Genomic DNA, 16,387 nt, shown 5'->3' on the forward strand with positions numbered 1-16,387 from the left:
TTGCCATTGAGGGGCAGCAACATATCACTTTGTATATGGCAGCAAAACAATTCAGCACACGCTGAAAGGGCGGGCACGTTCGGCGAGTTTCCTGCTGCATATAAAATAACGACTGTGCAATAACGGTCGGTCAGATAGCTAGAGTGCGCTACATGCCAGGGCCGGCCAGGCCCCCCATTCAGGTGTATGATTCCTAGCAAGGAGGGTGTGTGTAGCCCAATTAGTCATGTTTGGGGCCCCTCGGGCAGGCTATAAAACCCGGCGGGAGGGAGTGCGCGCGCCTCACCTCAGGATGTACGCCCTCGTCAGGCTGTTCGTGCGCTGCTGGCTCTGGCTGCTGCCGGAACAGGGCCGGCCTCCGCTGGGCTGGGAGCGGCTCCGGGAGACGCGGCCCAATGAGCGGCCTGCTGGGAGGTGGGCGAGCGTGGCCGCGGCCGCACGCGCCTCCCCCCGCCGTGGTTTATTGAGCGCCTCGGAGCTTGCCGCTGCCCCGCCGCAGCATGCCGCCCCTAGCTCCCTGAACCGCCGCCTCCGAAGGCTCCTGCAGGCCGGGGACTGGCGCCCGCCCGCGCCCTTGCTGCTGCATACCCTGCCGAAGAGCCTAGGCTGGCACCGGGCCTGCCCCCTGGCACACATGGCCGAGTTGGAGCAGCCGGGTAGGGCCGGGGTTGTCGCGACCACTGCGGGTTGCGCGGCGCAGAGCCTGGAGAGGGGCTTCATCATGGGCGAGAAGGATTTAGGGGTGCCTGGGGTGGAGGAAGAGGATTTTGCCGGCGTTCAGGAGGGGCCCGGTCACCCCCCGCAAACGGGGGAGCAGGAGTGCCACCCGGTTCAGGATGGGCACGGGTGCAACCTGATGGAGCAGGTGGGTGGTGGTACCGTGGGGCAGGAGGAGGGCGACTGTCGGGGGCTAGAGGGTTATCCACCAGAGCAAGAGGCAGAAAGCCGCCCCCTGGGGCAGGAGAGGTGCGTCCCCGAGGCGGAGACGCCCCCCGCGGGCTGCGCTTTAGAGAGTCCGGCGGTGGAGGAGGGCTGTCTCGGGGATTCGGGGCTGGGCCCTCCTCCGGCGCTGGAGGAGGAGGGCGGTGGGCGTTCAAGTAGACGGGAAAGGAGGCTGGATGCTGGGGGTAGCAGCGCGGGTAGCGAAAGCCTGGTCCCGCTCCGTGGTGTTGACACTCTAGACCCGGGGGTTGGGAGTGGCGTGGACCATCCTCAGGCTGGCAGTGAAGTAACTGGCGGCAGCAGCAGCAGCCTAGCAGCTGGCCTCGGTGGTGAGGCAGGCAGCGATGCCATGGACCCTGCCGTGAACAGCAGCGTCCCGGTGCCCGAGATGGGCACCCAGGTGCAGATCACGGTGGCTATTGAGGCGGTGGAGGACGAGGACAACGACTGCGCTTTCCTGGGCGCCCTGGAAGGAGGGGGCAGCTGCAGCGAGGACGACCGGCACGACAAGTACAGGTACGTATGGCGCCATGCCTGCAGATGCCAAGTGAACTGTGTGCCAAATAATATCAAATGACAGAAAACTCTCTTTTCGTGTTTTTATGTCAAATAAAGTCCCTTCAGGAGCCGAACCTTAACATTTGATGCACGGTACTTAAAAGCGTGGGCTCCGGCGCCGCGTAGACTGGATGAATAACTTCGCTTATTGCATCAGACCCCAAATGGGGGGGGGGGAGAGGGGAGGGTGCGTAGTGGATCACTTACTGAATGTGTTTGCAGCAGCAAAACAAACCGCCCCCGCGATTTCTGTCTGAGATTGGTCTACTCCACTCGCCGCAAACCCTGGAGCCGCCCCTTTCTCGCCGCCGGGCGGGAGGGCGCCCCTGTTTATAGTGGAGCAGAGGCCGCGTACAATCCCCCCCCCCCCCCCCCCGTCGCTACCTGTCGAGCCGAGGTCACGTGCAGGCAGCAGGTTACGCGCGAGCCATGGTTATCCCCTTTGCCTCCGTTTTGTGATGCGTTTATTGTAAAACTGGGCTTCAGCCGTCCCTAATGCAGCTGTGCGTATGCAGGGTCTGTTTCTCTACCCCGTGCACACTAGGTCAAACCACCCTTAAAGAGATACGAATTTGGGAGTAGCTGCCGCTTCCCGACCCCCCCTACTGTATGCCAAGGGAGTAGGGGCAACGTTCGGGAACTGGCAATGGCTTCTCGCAACGTGCCATTAATTGCAACTGGGGACCGCTGGGTTCCCAAGCGTGTGAACCTTGCGAATAGGATTGGTAGTATCTGGGCAGTTGGAAGGGCACCAGACTAGAAGGCGTGCGGTGTGGCAGAGTAGCCAATCGTTGGCAAGAACATTTTTTTTTTTTTTTGGTCTGACGGGGTTGTCACTGTCATTGGCTGTGTGGTTGGCAGACATTGATGGATTTGCCTGCAGCAATTCCCACTCAGATCTGCGTCCCGATCCATGATTCCGCGCGGGCGTTGGGTCTACCACCTCAAGCGTTTTAATTGATATACGTGACGCGTCCTGGGGAACAGGCTGTCTGCGCCGCCTCCCGCATTTCCGTGTATTATCTCTGCGCTCGGACTTAGGTGATTAACACGTCACAATCGCCTTTCCTTAACCTGGCTGTGTGAACAGGTGCTTCACGTGTCCTCGCTGTTAATATTATTCCACCATCTGTCACTAATCGCAATTTAAAATGTTGTCGTCCTGTGCAGAGTGCCAGAGCAACTGTCGAAACTCTGGTAGTATAGATGCGTATATATTTCGTAACCATGGCATCCTTAATTAAACCAACAGAACTATTTGTCCACATGATGTGGTATGGAATTGCTTACTGCGCCTCCAATGGAAGACTGGGGAGGGAAACCTACTCCCCTCTCCTCGCCAATACAGAATAAAGAACTTGGGATTCAAAGTCCCCAACCAGCCTGTTAAGGGTGTCATCTTGCCACTGACTTCTCAAAGAAATGCCCGCAGCTTGCTCTACTGGGACTCCCATGCCTTATTTGTAGTCTCATACCTGCATCTGCCCACTACCTTTACCTCCAGGCCTATGAATTACTGCCCTAATTTACCGACCTAATTATGCATTCCTGATGTGTTTGATCTAGAGAACGTATGTTAGTAGTGTTGGCGCATAGACTATGCTGGCACTTGGTAGTCCCTGAAATGCCATCCCAGTGTGATTGTCGCCATTCCAGCATGGGATAGGCATTGCTGGGGCTAGCATAACATGGTCAACCATACCATCCTGCTCAATCGCCTCCCAACAACCTTTGTATACTGATCAGGCCCAGGCATGGTTGACCTTTCTCACTGACGGACCCTCTCGGGTCCAACTGGGGTCTTTCCTCTCTTCTATCTCTATACAGGGGCCTAACCTTTCCTTGGCTCTTAACCACTACCTGGCACCTCTTGCCCACAGCATCGTTACTTTCTGCTCCAATTTTCAATGTTATGTGGATGACTCTGCTCTTTCAAGCTCCTCTCAGCCACCTCTGCTTCTCTCATGCAGACTGGCCACAATTCAGGAATGGTGTGCTGCATTGATCTGACTTCATTCCAGTAAGAATGAGATCCTCCTCATTGGGACACCTGCTCTGGGCCCGCTTCCTGTGAGGCAACAAACCTTGGTGTACTCTTCGACTCCACCCTCTCCTTCCTTAAACACATCTGACATCTCTAAAGCTGTACCTCCTCAGGTATTCCTTTTCTCACTTTCTCCCAGAATCTCACTGTCTCCAAAGCTCTGGTCCCCTCTATGGTGGAGTATTTAGCTAGCCTCTTTCTAAATCTTCCTGCCTCTACTCTTCGACCATTAACACTTATCCAGAAGAGGACTGTGATACTTGTTCTTGGCTTCAAGCCCAGGGACCATATGTCTATAGCTCTGAAATCTCTTCACGGTCTCCTGGTGGCTGCAAGGGTAAAGTTAAAGACCCTCTGCATCATCCACAAGGCTTTTTTGGGACCTTGGACCACTCTACCTCCAACCTTTTCTTCCAAAACGTCTTCCTTATCGTGTTTTCTGCTCATCCACCTCTGAGGATCAGGTGCTGCTCCAAGCAGAGAGTTGGTGGGTGGGGCAGATCTCTCCTCGGCTGGGGCCTCATTCTGTAACAGCCTTCCTGCCTCTCAACTTGAGCCGAACCATCTCCGATTCCAGAAGCAACTCAAGATCTTCCTTTTCGCTTCCTCTCCCCTGCTGATGCACCTGATTGCTCAGCACGCTGGTCTCCTTCTGAACTCTGGGCCCAGGCTCCTGCATGTCCAGTTGTCCTAACTTCCTCTGGGCTTCCCAGCACTTAAGGGTCTGTATCTGCAACCCTACAGTCCATTCTCTGCACTTATGAGCCATCTGTTAGCTGCACTTGTGAGTTAACTGACTTCTCCCCTTCCCTGCACTTGCGTGATTTGAATGACACAAGGCCTAGTAAGATCGTTATTTTGTCCCAAACGCTGTGTACAGGCGCATTATAAATGCCACATCATATCACCTAGAGGAGATGGCACTGGGCTTTGTTCTTGAGACTTGTGTCCAGAGTTTGTGCGCTGGTTAGGTTACTTGGTGCGCCATTATATCTGGTATGCATATGTTTTTTGGCTCTGGGTACAATGCTTGATTATTTATTTACTGGTTGTTTATAATGCACCTATACAGAAAATGGTGTTCAAGATGCCACAGGAGGGTGGGGGCAGGGATGAAGAATTAAAAAGTCCTAAGCCGCCATGTGTCATTTGACTTGTGCAAGTGCCGCAAGAAGTGCAGAGAAGAGGCATTACTGCTAAGTGAGAGGATTGGGCAAAGTAGGGGTGTAGGCCCTGCCAGGTGAGTACAGGAGGAGGGGGCCCAGTAGGGCAAATGCAGTTTTTTTTTTTCTGGGTGGTGCCTGGGTCAGTAGGGGGAGAGCCAAGTGCTGCAGTAGATTGGGTGAGGAGGGCATAGAAGGAACCAGGCAGCCAGTCAAAATGCAGCAGAGATGGATATTAGCAGGGGAGAGGGAAGGAAGAAAAGAGGGTCTTGAGAAGAAGCTTCCAGAACTTTGATATGGCTGAAGCCTGAAAGGGGCACAGAGGTAATTCCAGATTGAGGCTCTTGCGGAAGAGGGAGATTTTTCCCACTCTGCTTGGAAAAAGCATCTGATTTGCTGAGAGTTGGCGCTAGAAGACTGAAGGACTCTAGCAGGGAGGTATTTCGGGAGAGAGTTGGGAGGTAGTTGGGTCCCAGGCACCAGAGAGCCTTGTGGATGATGCAGAGGGTCTTCGACTTTATGCTTGCAACAACGAAGAGCCAGTAAAGATTTTAAGGCTGGAGAGATGTAGTCCCTGGGCTTTAGGCAAAGGATAAGTCTTGCAGTCCTATTCTGAATTACTTGAAGGGTATGAAGGGAGGATTTGGGCAGATTGATGAAGAAGAGGTTATTCCGGAAGTATATCTTACGGAGGGTGAGGGCTCTGGAGACCGAGTTTATGGGGGAAAGGCAGAATGCCTCTGGGATGCTGCTGGAAGGGGAACCTTCTTGGGAAGGTCTGTGATGTAAGTAGGGAAGTCGAAGATGACGCAAAGGTTATTTCTTTTTTGCCTAAAAGCAGAGTAAGTGGGCCGGAGCATAGGAGGGAAGATGGGAACAGGGGTCCCAATGAGAAGGATCTGTCTTGCTGGCATTAGGATGGAGAACTTTAGCAGCACACCATGCGTGATTAGCAGTCAGGAATGTGGGGGAGGAAGAAGAGGAAGTGAGGGAAGCTTGAAGGAAATCTGTGGCCCATCTGCATACTGGAAGTGCGTAGTGAAGGTGGTGATCAAATGGGTTAGGGGCAAGGTAGATGTTGAAGAGCCACGGAGAGAGGAGGATGGAGCTCTGAGGAAGCGACAGGTGGAGTGAGATGGGGAAGAGACAAGTTAATGTAGTTGGCATTCCTGGCTGTGGGACTGCGGCTGCGCTCATTTTTCTGGAGGCGATTTGATGCATATGACCCTGGACGTCCGTTGTGGATTTCTTGCTTTGCCATGGACTTTGTGCGGAGGTTAAGCCGTGGTTGGTTTATTACTGCAGTGGTTCTGCCATTCGGTGCAGTTCTCTTGGTTTGTTTGCCATTGCGTGCATACAGTAGCTGAGTGTGTGGCCCTTGCTTGCCCAGTAGTTGGGCCCTTTCATGTGCTTGTGGGTGCACAGGTTGTTCTACTGTGGGGGTTCCGAGTCGCATTACTGTTTTTTGCCAAACGGGTGTAGTTGTATGTTTTCACAGTAAACCTATCCGAACCGTGACACTCTTACGTCCCCGCCCGCCTGCTAGCACTGCGGGCTGCTGCGGAGAGGGCAGTAGGCGGTGACTCACCACATATCAACAAAGTGAGTGTCTAGCGTGCTGCAGTTTTCTGAAGCGCACAGCGCGCGAGCCGTGATTGAGTCTGCGAGCACCGTCACCGTGTGATTCCAGGCCCTATTCTAGGCAAGAGCCACCTGACGTGCACCTCCCCGCCTCCGGGTCTTATCCGGCCTTGCCCTTCCTCGTAGCCGTGACGCACTTTCTCCCCGGTGACGGCCGAGGCTCCGCCGCCTGAATACCAAAGACCAAGGCCTGGAGGCCGAGGCTAGGGCCGCGGCGCCCTGTCACCTGCGGGGTCCCGTGCACGCGTCCTCTTCCAGACGGGCACAATCCCTTATATGGCCATCGCCACCCCCTCGCTTAAGGGTGTGGAAAAGGGAAGTGACAGCATACAGAGAATACACGACCTATCTGGAACTGGTTAAACGCAGTGGACGATTATGTAATGTCTTTACTTTCAAGAACACGGGTTCGGTTCCCCTCGCAGCGTCTCGTGTGAAGAAAGCATACATTTCACCTTTTCCCTACAGGTTTAATTGAAGCACAGGTTTGTACCTGCTATTCGGCCTCGAAAGCTCTTAAGAGGTATAGCAGAGTTCATACCTTCCTTATTTTTGCAGACTAAACCTCTTTTCAGTGTTAGTGCTTCTGTGCACACGGTCTGCATCAGGAAGCCTACATGGCAGCACCACACAACAAACCTACAAATCAAACTCGAACACAGCCCCCCACATACCCCAGCGTCCTCATCAGACATGCGTGCACACACGATTTAAATGACAATTAGCACACATTCCCAGACATGCTCTTTCTCAGGGACCTGGCTGAAACCACACCACGCTCCTATTATTCCCGACATGCCCGTTCCCCACCCCAACTCAACCACCACAGAGATCGCCCAGCCAAAGCAGGTGGTGGCATTGCGATTTACAAAGACTCGATCACACTTGATAGCCCCACTCGCCCACATCCTTTGAAGCTCCCCTCATACCCTCATTTACAGTCCCAGCACACATCCCAAATTCCGCACTAAATACGGCTAGTTACTTCCATCAAGACGGCAACCTCATCCTGAGCGCTGTCTTCACTCCCCTCCCTATCTATGACCTCAGCCAACACATCACATACTCCACACATTGCTGGCAACGCACTTTACCACCATAAATCCTGCTTCAACAATTCCCACCTCTATCAAACGGGAACGGAGCACCATGAAAGAGCTTGGCAAAGTAACCCATGCCAAATCACCAGGATACCCCCTAAAACACGACTGAAATAAATACAAATCATACGCAACACCAAAGCAACAAGACGTTTCAACATAGTCACTCTCCAAACCACCATTCACACTTTCCATACCCCCATCCTCTGCAGCATACAGCTCCCTAATGGATCTTTCTATCCTGCAAATGTCAGACAAGCCCTCCCCTCTGAGGTCCATCTCCCATGCCCTACTCCCAAACCTTTAAACAAATGGGTTGCAGATGGTCCACCCCCTTGGCCAAGATACCTTCACGAAGTCACAAAACCTGCAGACTTAGCTGGACAATACTGGTGGTTCTGCACTGGGTCAACATGAACTCCTAATTCCATGGTACAATCCCCCTTCACACAAGAGAATGTAGCTGCCACCCCTCATGAAATCATCCCTCAACCCAAACTCCCTGAAAAGTACCACCCCATCATTATCCTATTAAAACCGCACCTGACCATCATGGAACGCTTTATCACAAGCGAACTGCAGTAACACATCCCTTCAAACCTCAACGCCTGCCAGGAAGACTTTTAGACCTGGCCACAGCACCAAGTCGTGGCACTTGATATCCTGGATGACCTCTGTGACATCACTGACTTAGGAAATGCTCTTTTTGGACGCCCCAAAAGCACTTTTCTTCCCTCTCGCCCACTACGTCATACAGAACGCAGCAAAACACATCCCAAGACTCGACACATCACCCCAGCTCCACTGCCCACCCACCCCCGAGAATTGCTTTCAAAGGACTTTGCATTGTATATACAGCCAACTGCCTCAAACCCCATCATATTCACAACAAACTGAAAACATCACCTATATCACAGACCAATACCAGACAAGCGAGCCAAATCCTCTCATGCATTCCACAAAAAGCTTGCATCAGATCCTGGAACACTCGACATCTGCCCCCCCCCCCTCCAACCTCTATAACCACTATCTGCAAAACCTTTCCCCACACCACCTCCCCAGTCATCCAATGTTTATCCTAATCTTAACCTAAAATGCTACTTCCCACATTTTGAACTTTAAAACTTAAGGCACTTGAGACCTTGGCATTCAAATACATTCCACCAGACCTGCTAAAAACCTGTGCCACATCCATTGCCATGAACCATCACTCGTCCTGCTCTAATCCTACCTTAATGGCGCTATAAAGGACACCTCTCTGTCCCCAATTATAGCGCTTTGTAAAACATACAAGCATGTGGCATAATACTGTAATGCATCTCTGTGAAAGCACACCGACAGTGTTGGCAATTTACAAATAAAAATGAGGCTTTGTTTGGTTGCACGTTATTCCCTAAGCTTCCCTGGTGCCATTTCATGCACGACTAGTCTGGATCGAAAGATGTTCTGGAGTACAACTAACATTAGCCCTAGCAAGCATAGTCCATGGAGAGAGCACATGGGAGTCCTAGTCCAAAACATCTGCAGAGCCGCAAGATGTAGACCCTTCGTCTAGCAAGGACAACGTTGCAATTTTCAGAGCGTAGCTCATCTGTATAGTGCCAGAGCACCAGGTAGGTATGTCAAACGCTGACTGGCTGTACTGCGCACACCCAAATGAGCTGCAGGGACAAACACAAGTGGTCTCAGAGGGACACTTGGAATGCGGTCAAACCTGAACTTTAAAGGGGCTCTTATTCATCCTTTCTTGTGGGGTGCTTTAATCATCAGTAGCTTCTTGGACAATTACAGCAGGAATGTGAAAGTTAAGTAGCATAACATAAATCCGTTTTTTAGCTTAGAGGCAATTTGCAATTCATCTTTGCCACTCCCTTTTTTAGTTTTAAAAACGATTAGGGCTGTCAAGTTTCACTAATAGACAAGCTAACGGAGACCTTTCTTCATTGGAGTAATGCAAGGTTGTGGGTTTTAAGAAGGCTGATTGTGATGTAGTATTATGTGAGTAGGTGGACTGCTGTATGTATGGTGTAACGGGGAGCTTGATGGTTAATGTTGGTGGTTGTGAAGGCTGGTTATTCTAGGATGTGTGTGGGTGCTCGCTTCCTTGAGTAGCGTAGCTTTTAGTAGACCCCGCCTCATTGTGGTTATGATGTGATCGTGTTGACCTAGTATTTTCTTGCTTGTCTACACGGGGAGATTGTTTTTTTTTTTCTGCTTTTACATAGGGCTATTTTGAGGAGTCTCATGTATTTAAGTCTTGTTTGAGTTTGCAGTCTGGGTTGTTGTATATAGTCATTCATAACGCGCCTGTACACAAGTGTTTCTAGGTACGACAAGGAAGGGTAGACTAGGGAGGACAAACTGTCTTACTAGGCCTTATCATTCAGATCCTGCAAGAGTGCAGGGGTAAGACACAGTAAGTGCTGCCAGTGTGGTGGCTCAAGTAAGTGCAGAGAGGCAGTGGACTGTAGGGTTGCAGATAGTCACCCAAGTGGGTGGGCCGGAGGCACTGCAAGGGGCTACTGGTCATGCAGAAGCCTGGTGCTGTGAGGTTCAGTGGGTGGCCAGGTAGCAGTTTATCTCAGCGATCTGTAAAGTATGGGATGAATAGGTTTACGTTCTGGTGGAGTTGCTGTGTTGTGGTTTGCCTGGTCAAGTAAGTATGTTGGCTTCTTTATTCCTCAATGCCTTAAGTGATTTTAGATTACCAGAGCTTCCTTTTGTTGGTTCACAGTAGATGGTACATTCATGTTACATTTTCTAGTTGATGGATGTTAACACAGTAGGGGTGTCACGGTATTAGTTTTATGACGGTATGATAACCTTCTTGCCAAATGACGGAATATCATGGTTATCGCGGTATAGCAGGTGATAACTAATCTTAACAAATATTTTCTAAAAGGTCATAAATTGTCAGATTTATCATCACAAACAAAATCAGGCACCCAGGGCCAGAATTGGGCTTTTCAACATAATTTCCACTGAAATGCCACCCCTTGCTTCCACCAAACACACGTGTGGAGAGGAGGGGGGGGAGCCCTGCTGCGACTAGCAAAGCAAACTGAATAGCTTTTCTTAAGTGGTAATTTAGGCTTTTAGCTCCCCCACTGGCTACTTGTGAAGATGAACATGTTGCCATCTTGATAACCTGCATGCCACAGCTCAATGGAGGCTGATGGTAGGATACACTTGTGCGCATACACACCCACACGCGCGCGCACACACATACACTCTCTTTACGTTACAGCCTTTAGTTTACTTGCGGGCCAAAAGGTGTTCAGTAATCACGGACATGTTACCCTTTGGTATGGCAGCAGGGAATACCCACAGAGATGAGTACATTTTACAGTGTAACTTATTATATGTAAATTCAATGATAGAACCAGGGAAATCCCCCATTGTCATACGTTTAGCAAACATTATCCATTATAAATATATAAACCCGTAAGCCGCCATCCCAAAGTAAACCCTTTTCCTTCTTAGCACTGTATTTATTCTTCCTATTGCTTACATATTGATTTTATGTCAGGCACGTGTGATTTATGGAATGGCATTAAAAACTGCTCCAACTGTAACTACTTGGCAGATGGCACATCCAACAGTGCAAGACCAAGACTGTGCAGCACTTGCTTACTGCAGCCTTTCCAAATCAGATTGAAAAGCACACTTAACGGTATAAACGGTATACCGGTATAAACAATGTGACAGTTATTATTATTCAATTAAGTGGTTCACGGTATCTTTAATGGTATACCCTTATACCGTTACATCCCTATAACACAGGCCTGCCCTGATGTGGTGTTGCTGGTCTGGTTGAGTAAGAACTAAGGGAGCATTTATAGTTGATTTTGTAGTGTAATATCTGGTTTCTGGCATATTGCCTTTTATGAACTGGACAAGCTCAGGGATGTTCTCCTTTGCTTTTTGTGGTTAGTTGACAGTTCAAATTAACTAGGCAGTACCAGGAGTATCTTGCTTGTTCTCCACCTTTGTAACTCTGGTTCCTGTTCCTACTGGTAAGTGATGGGCTGCCGCATTCATGCTTTTTTAAGTGCAGGGTTGTGGCTAAAATGTCCATGTTGAGATGTTATAATGCCTTATTGCAGGCTCATTTTAAATTGGTAGTGCCAACCGCATTTGTAACTGTATAGTCGCTAACTCCAGAAAGGATAAAATGGGACTGCTAGCACATGACAAGTTCCAATGTATAAGGCGTGGGATGTTCTTATAGGCATATCCACTTGCAGGAGTTAAGGTTAAGACTTTCTGGACACGGCAGGGACACCTTTCATATCCTGTAGAATGTCTGTGTAGGTTGAGCTATGTGATCTAGGATACATTCTGGCAGGGCTCAATTTGCACTTGCTCCTAACCATTGATTAGTGATATTTGAACCTTGACGAGTAAAATGATGTGCAATGTGTATATAGAGAATTGATGGTCTGTTTTTGTCTGTCTAGTATCTTGCAACTTATTGTGTTCCTGGATCAGTAGCTGCATGATTGTTGGGCTGATTTCCATCCATCGGGAAGGTGCAGGATATGGTCGACTTTTTTTCCTTTGTCTTTGAAAAGAGTGTTTTTCAGAAGTTTACGCAATTAAGGGAAAATGTGAATTAAGAGTGGGAATTTTTTATCGGTACACCATCCTTTCATCGTGGGATGAAACGATTTTTTCTCTTGCTATTTCAACAAGAAAAATCATCATTGTTTGTAGGGGGGTTAAAAAAAAATCTAGATGGGGTGTGGGCGTTCGGGATAATTAAACGGGATGGGGGGGTTAGGTGAGGGACCCCCCTAAAAAATGAAAAAAAAACCTTTGTTTTTGCGTTGAAATATCAACGGAGAAAAACCCATTGTTTCATCCCGCGATGAAATGAACCCTTTTAATCAGCATGGTGCTGAGAAGGTATTGGCCCTAACTGCACCTGAACCCCACCCCATTGCCTTTTCTTGTACAGACGGAGCCATCCTTAAGCTTCCTCTCTGGTTTATTATGTCTTTTCCGAGCCATGAGTGGGGGGAGAAGTAGGCCTCAAATTTGCATTCTCTTTTCCGAGCCATGAGTGGGGGGAGAAGTAGGCCTCAAATTTGCATTCTCTTTTGAGTGATGATTGATTCTTGGAGAGTGAGAAATGGTGTGTGCATGTGGAGAACTGTATTGTCGATCAACCCTACTGCTAAGGGATGTACCAGCCAGTTTTACTCCTATACAGATACTCCCAAGAAAAAGGAGGAACATTGCAACAAAAGTAGGAAACGGGCTCTGCATTCACCCATGCAGCTCTATGGATATGCTCAGAGGGATGCCACAGGAAGGAGCTCTATTACTTAATAATCAAGAGGAACTTCAATGAAACTATGCTCGATTTAAATGCCATCAACTGCATGGTGGTATTGCTTTGACCTGAAATATATTTCCACAAATTGGAATTAATTTTTGCTACTCCTAAAACGTTATTTTACTCGCCCTTTTTTAAAAAATGAGCAAAAACAAACTCTAACCTCTTATCTGGAGCACGGGGAAGAGTGACTTAGAGTCTTGCAACGTGAGGGATACATTTGGGGATCGGCCGATGTTAAGTTTATGGTAATCGTTTGATTTCAGTTATCTTGCATAGTCCAACCAGAGTGGATCAGTTTTCCGATAACAGTAATTCAGCGGGATGCATATTAGTTCCTGGTGCAGTTAATGGTTGTAGTTGTATAGCATCAAGTAGTTGGAAATCCTTGGTTTGTCACTTTTCTGAAGGTTAGCTAGTCTAATGTATTGAGATGTTTGATGCAGGAGTTTAATCGCTAAAAGGAAGGAACTGGACTAATGTTACCAGTGTAGTGAGATTGTCCAGGTGATTGTTTCCTGGCCTTTGCCTTAGGAGCGTGGCAGAGCAAGGCATAAATTAGTTTTCAAAAATTGATTGGCACAGTTTGCTAATTAAAATCTTCTTATTAGAAACGCACCCATTTGATTGTACTAATATTTTTAATTTGCGTCCACAACATAAAATTACAATCGACACAGCATTTTTGTGTACCGCTGAAGTAAGATATTGAGGCGAATCAAGCCTTGCAAATTCCACTAGACCTGCGTGTTAAGTAATTTGCCCACTCGACCTAAAAGAAATGCACTCTATCCATAGCAACGGGTGACAAAAAAATTTAAATGCGCCTTCTGTAAAATGGTGCATGTCACCGCAAACCCACTTTAGCACACAGCTAGCTATGCACAGTGAACGTATTTGACATTTACTGCAAAAAAGTACATACAAGATTCAAGCGCTCCCTACAAATCTTCTACTTCAGTGGGCGAGTGGACTTTGCGAGCGCTGGCTGAGTGTCTGTAAAATGTATGGTGAGCTGCACAAATGGGACACTTCTGAAAACAGGTTTCCCAGCTCGATCTCGCAGGTGCTAATATATATAATGTAATCCTATCTCAGAGCAGAGTGAGCTCTGGAGGCTAACTACAGTGTGTGGCCTTGCAGTAGATGTCGCTATACAGTCTGGAACGATTCATTCTTTTGCATATACATCTAGTTAGCTGTGTGTTCATAATGTAAGAGGAAAAAGTGGAGACTAAGCAGAGTAGATGGCATAGCAGGCAGAGAACTAGTCAAACTAGGTGGAATATTGTAGTTTGCTGCCATCTCGCTTTCAGAGTAACTGGTATAAAACAGCTCATGCGTTGAGCACCAGTTGCACAGATAAATGCAACCAGCAGGTCACAGAACTAGATTTTGTCATTAAAAGCAGTTGGCTGTATGATGAACAATTTTCGAAATTGTTCACTCATCAATGTGATGCATCTGCACCGCCAAACGAAAAAAATCTAGTTGACACTGAGATTTAGATACACTAACCAAAAACATTACTGTAAACCATGGAGACAATGTAGTAATTGTTAGGTATGGAATTGCATAACTGTTAAAAAGTTACACACACTGGTCTTTACCAAGAGGATATAGTTGGCTTAATAAAAGCTATCAATTGTTTAAAAATCTTGCCTAGGAGTCCCACACAGGCCTTTGTCCCTTACGGGTGAAGGAGATGATTACTATTACTCTCTCCATTAGCCCTTTTGAACTTGCAGTGAACAGAGAAGAGGGTGGCAAGAGCCTTGATAGCCAGAGAGGAATTCCGGGTGAGCAGTGCTTTTATTGAACAGGGCAATTTAAATAGCTACATTTGCTACACAAGTGTCAATTTAATTGGCAAACCTACAGAATTGCGTAGCAAATTGCTGTGTAACACTGCTTATTTTATGCCTTGCAGTGGATTCTTGTGTGGCAGCGTCAAGGCTTCATGCGATCCAGTGCTGTGTATTTCCTTAGTTTCAGGAGTAATCTTGCTGCCACGGTCAAGACTTTGGTGACTGAGTTAAAATGACGTTAAGCTAAGGTATATGGTGTTGGCATAATGAGTCTTGATGGTGCCAGCAATATCATTGCCATGGTAGTGTACGTTTAGATGGGGCATGATACGTTAAAAGAAGCAATGCCTTAGAATGGCTAGAAGCTGTGGTTTTAGTCGAGTTTGTATCACTGAGATTCTAAGGTTCCTTAGAGTAAGTGCCCATTTTGTCCAGCCATGCAATTGCTGTGGGGCTGGGTGCCACAGCACCAGATATTCTGCTTTGGGAGGTTTGAGCTTGGGTCTGAATTCATCAAGTGTTCATGAATGCAAGGCACTGGTTGAGGTCTGATGCGAGATGTTGGTGAGCTTGTAAACAATTGTCATCTGCAAAGTTGAAGCATTTGAGGCAGGGGTGTCCTTTTGATGTGGAAAAGGCGAGTGGCCGGAGCCTTGGAGTACTCTGCCTGTCGTTCTACTAGGTGTTCGTCTGAAAGGGGCCATTCATTTGATTTCTGTTCTCCTGTTTAGAAAGGTGATCAGCATAGGACCATTCCTTCACGTGGTTGACTAAACATTTTAGAAGTAACTCTTGACTGACTTCCTTAATGTTGCAGTGGTGTCCAGTAGGGTGATTGCACTGGCTGAGTAGTTTTTTCCTTGTTAAGAATGCCGCAAATGGAACAGTGTGTGGGGTCTGTCACTTGTTCTGATGTGATTCATGAAGGTTGAGCTGACGCTCTTGAAGCTGTTAGAAGAGCTGTTTTGAAGGTGAGTAGCACTGCCTCTGCTTGATGGATGAGTTTAAGGGAGAGGGGTGGCTCGTATATATATTCTGCCAACATCGTGAAACATTTTTTTAAACAAGATATTGGAAGGGGTCGTTGTGGTCTTATGGAGAGCCTATTTGTAGAACAAAGGGGTGCCTGGTCAACCCTGGTCATCCAGGCTAATGACAGTATCAAAACCAAACACAATGTACCAGTGGGATTTAGGGAATGTAATACATTATTTCCGTTATCTTTTTTAACAATTACCAATAAATGTCACCCATTAGATTCAAATTCATTTTTATTATCCTTAACATATAAAAACTACCAATTTCATAAATCACAAAATATTTTTCACATTAAATCGACTCAGTCATACCTACCATTCATTCCATCACCAATTATAAAAACATGCGCATCACAAACTATACTCATTGACCCCTTGGTGAACAGTTCATCTATTTTTATGTGCAAAGTCCTCCACTTCAATGGCAGATGGTTCTTTCTGTGTTTACACAATTACACAATATATAGTCTACACATGTTTCAGTTGACTCATCAGACATTTATAAATTCGTCCTTGTTGATGCAACCTTCTTCAGGACTGTGGAAAGGGATTTTTTATCGCTCCCTTTCAACCAAGTAGGGTGAGTATCAACACCAAACACTTTAGCTTTGGCAAAATGTGGGAAAAAGTCTGTATACCTGTACAAGTTTTTATGAATCTGCCAGAGCTCTTTGTGCAGCTTCTGGACATCATCTGTTTTTCGTCTTGAAACCATCCTGGAGGTCTCTTGTACACTGTGTAGCCTCGATGATG

At 47.8% G+C, this 16,387-nt stretch overlaps 1 protein-coding gene across 1 annotated transcript in view; it reads left to right on the plus strand.

The window, feature by feature from the left end:
• Positions 1-274: 274 nt before the first annotated feature.
• LARP6 (La ribonucleoprotein 6, translational regulator) overlaps positions 275-16,387 on the plus strand; it is a 76,992-nt gene continuing 60,879 nt past the window's right edge. The window contains exon 1 of the mRNA XM_069624758.1: positions 275-1,458. Coding sequence (XP_069480859.1) covers positions 293-1,458 — 1,166 coding nt within the window. The 5' untranslated portion in view covers positions 275-292. The remainder of the gene's footprint in view (positions 1,459-16,387) is intronic.

The sequence above is a fragment of the Ambystoma mexicanum genome, chromosome 11, assembly GCF_040938575.1.
Source record: "Ambystoma mexicanum isolate Mex_15411 chromosome 11, UKY_AmexF1_1, whole genome shotgun sequence".
NCBI lineage: Eukaryota > Metazoa > Chordata > Amphibia > Caudata > Ambystomatidae > Ambystoma > Ambystoma mexicanum.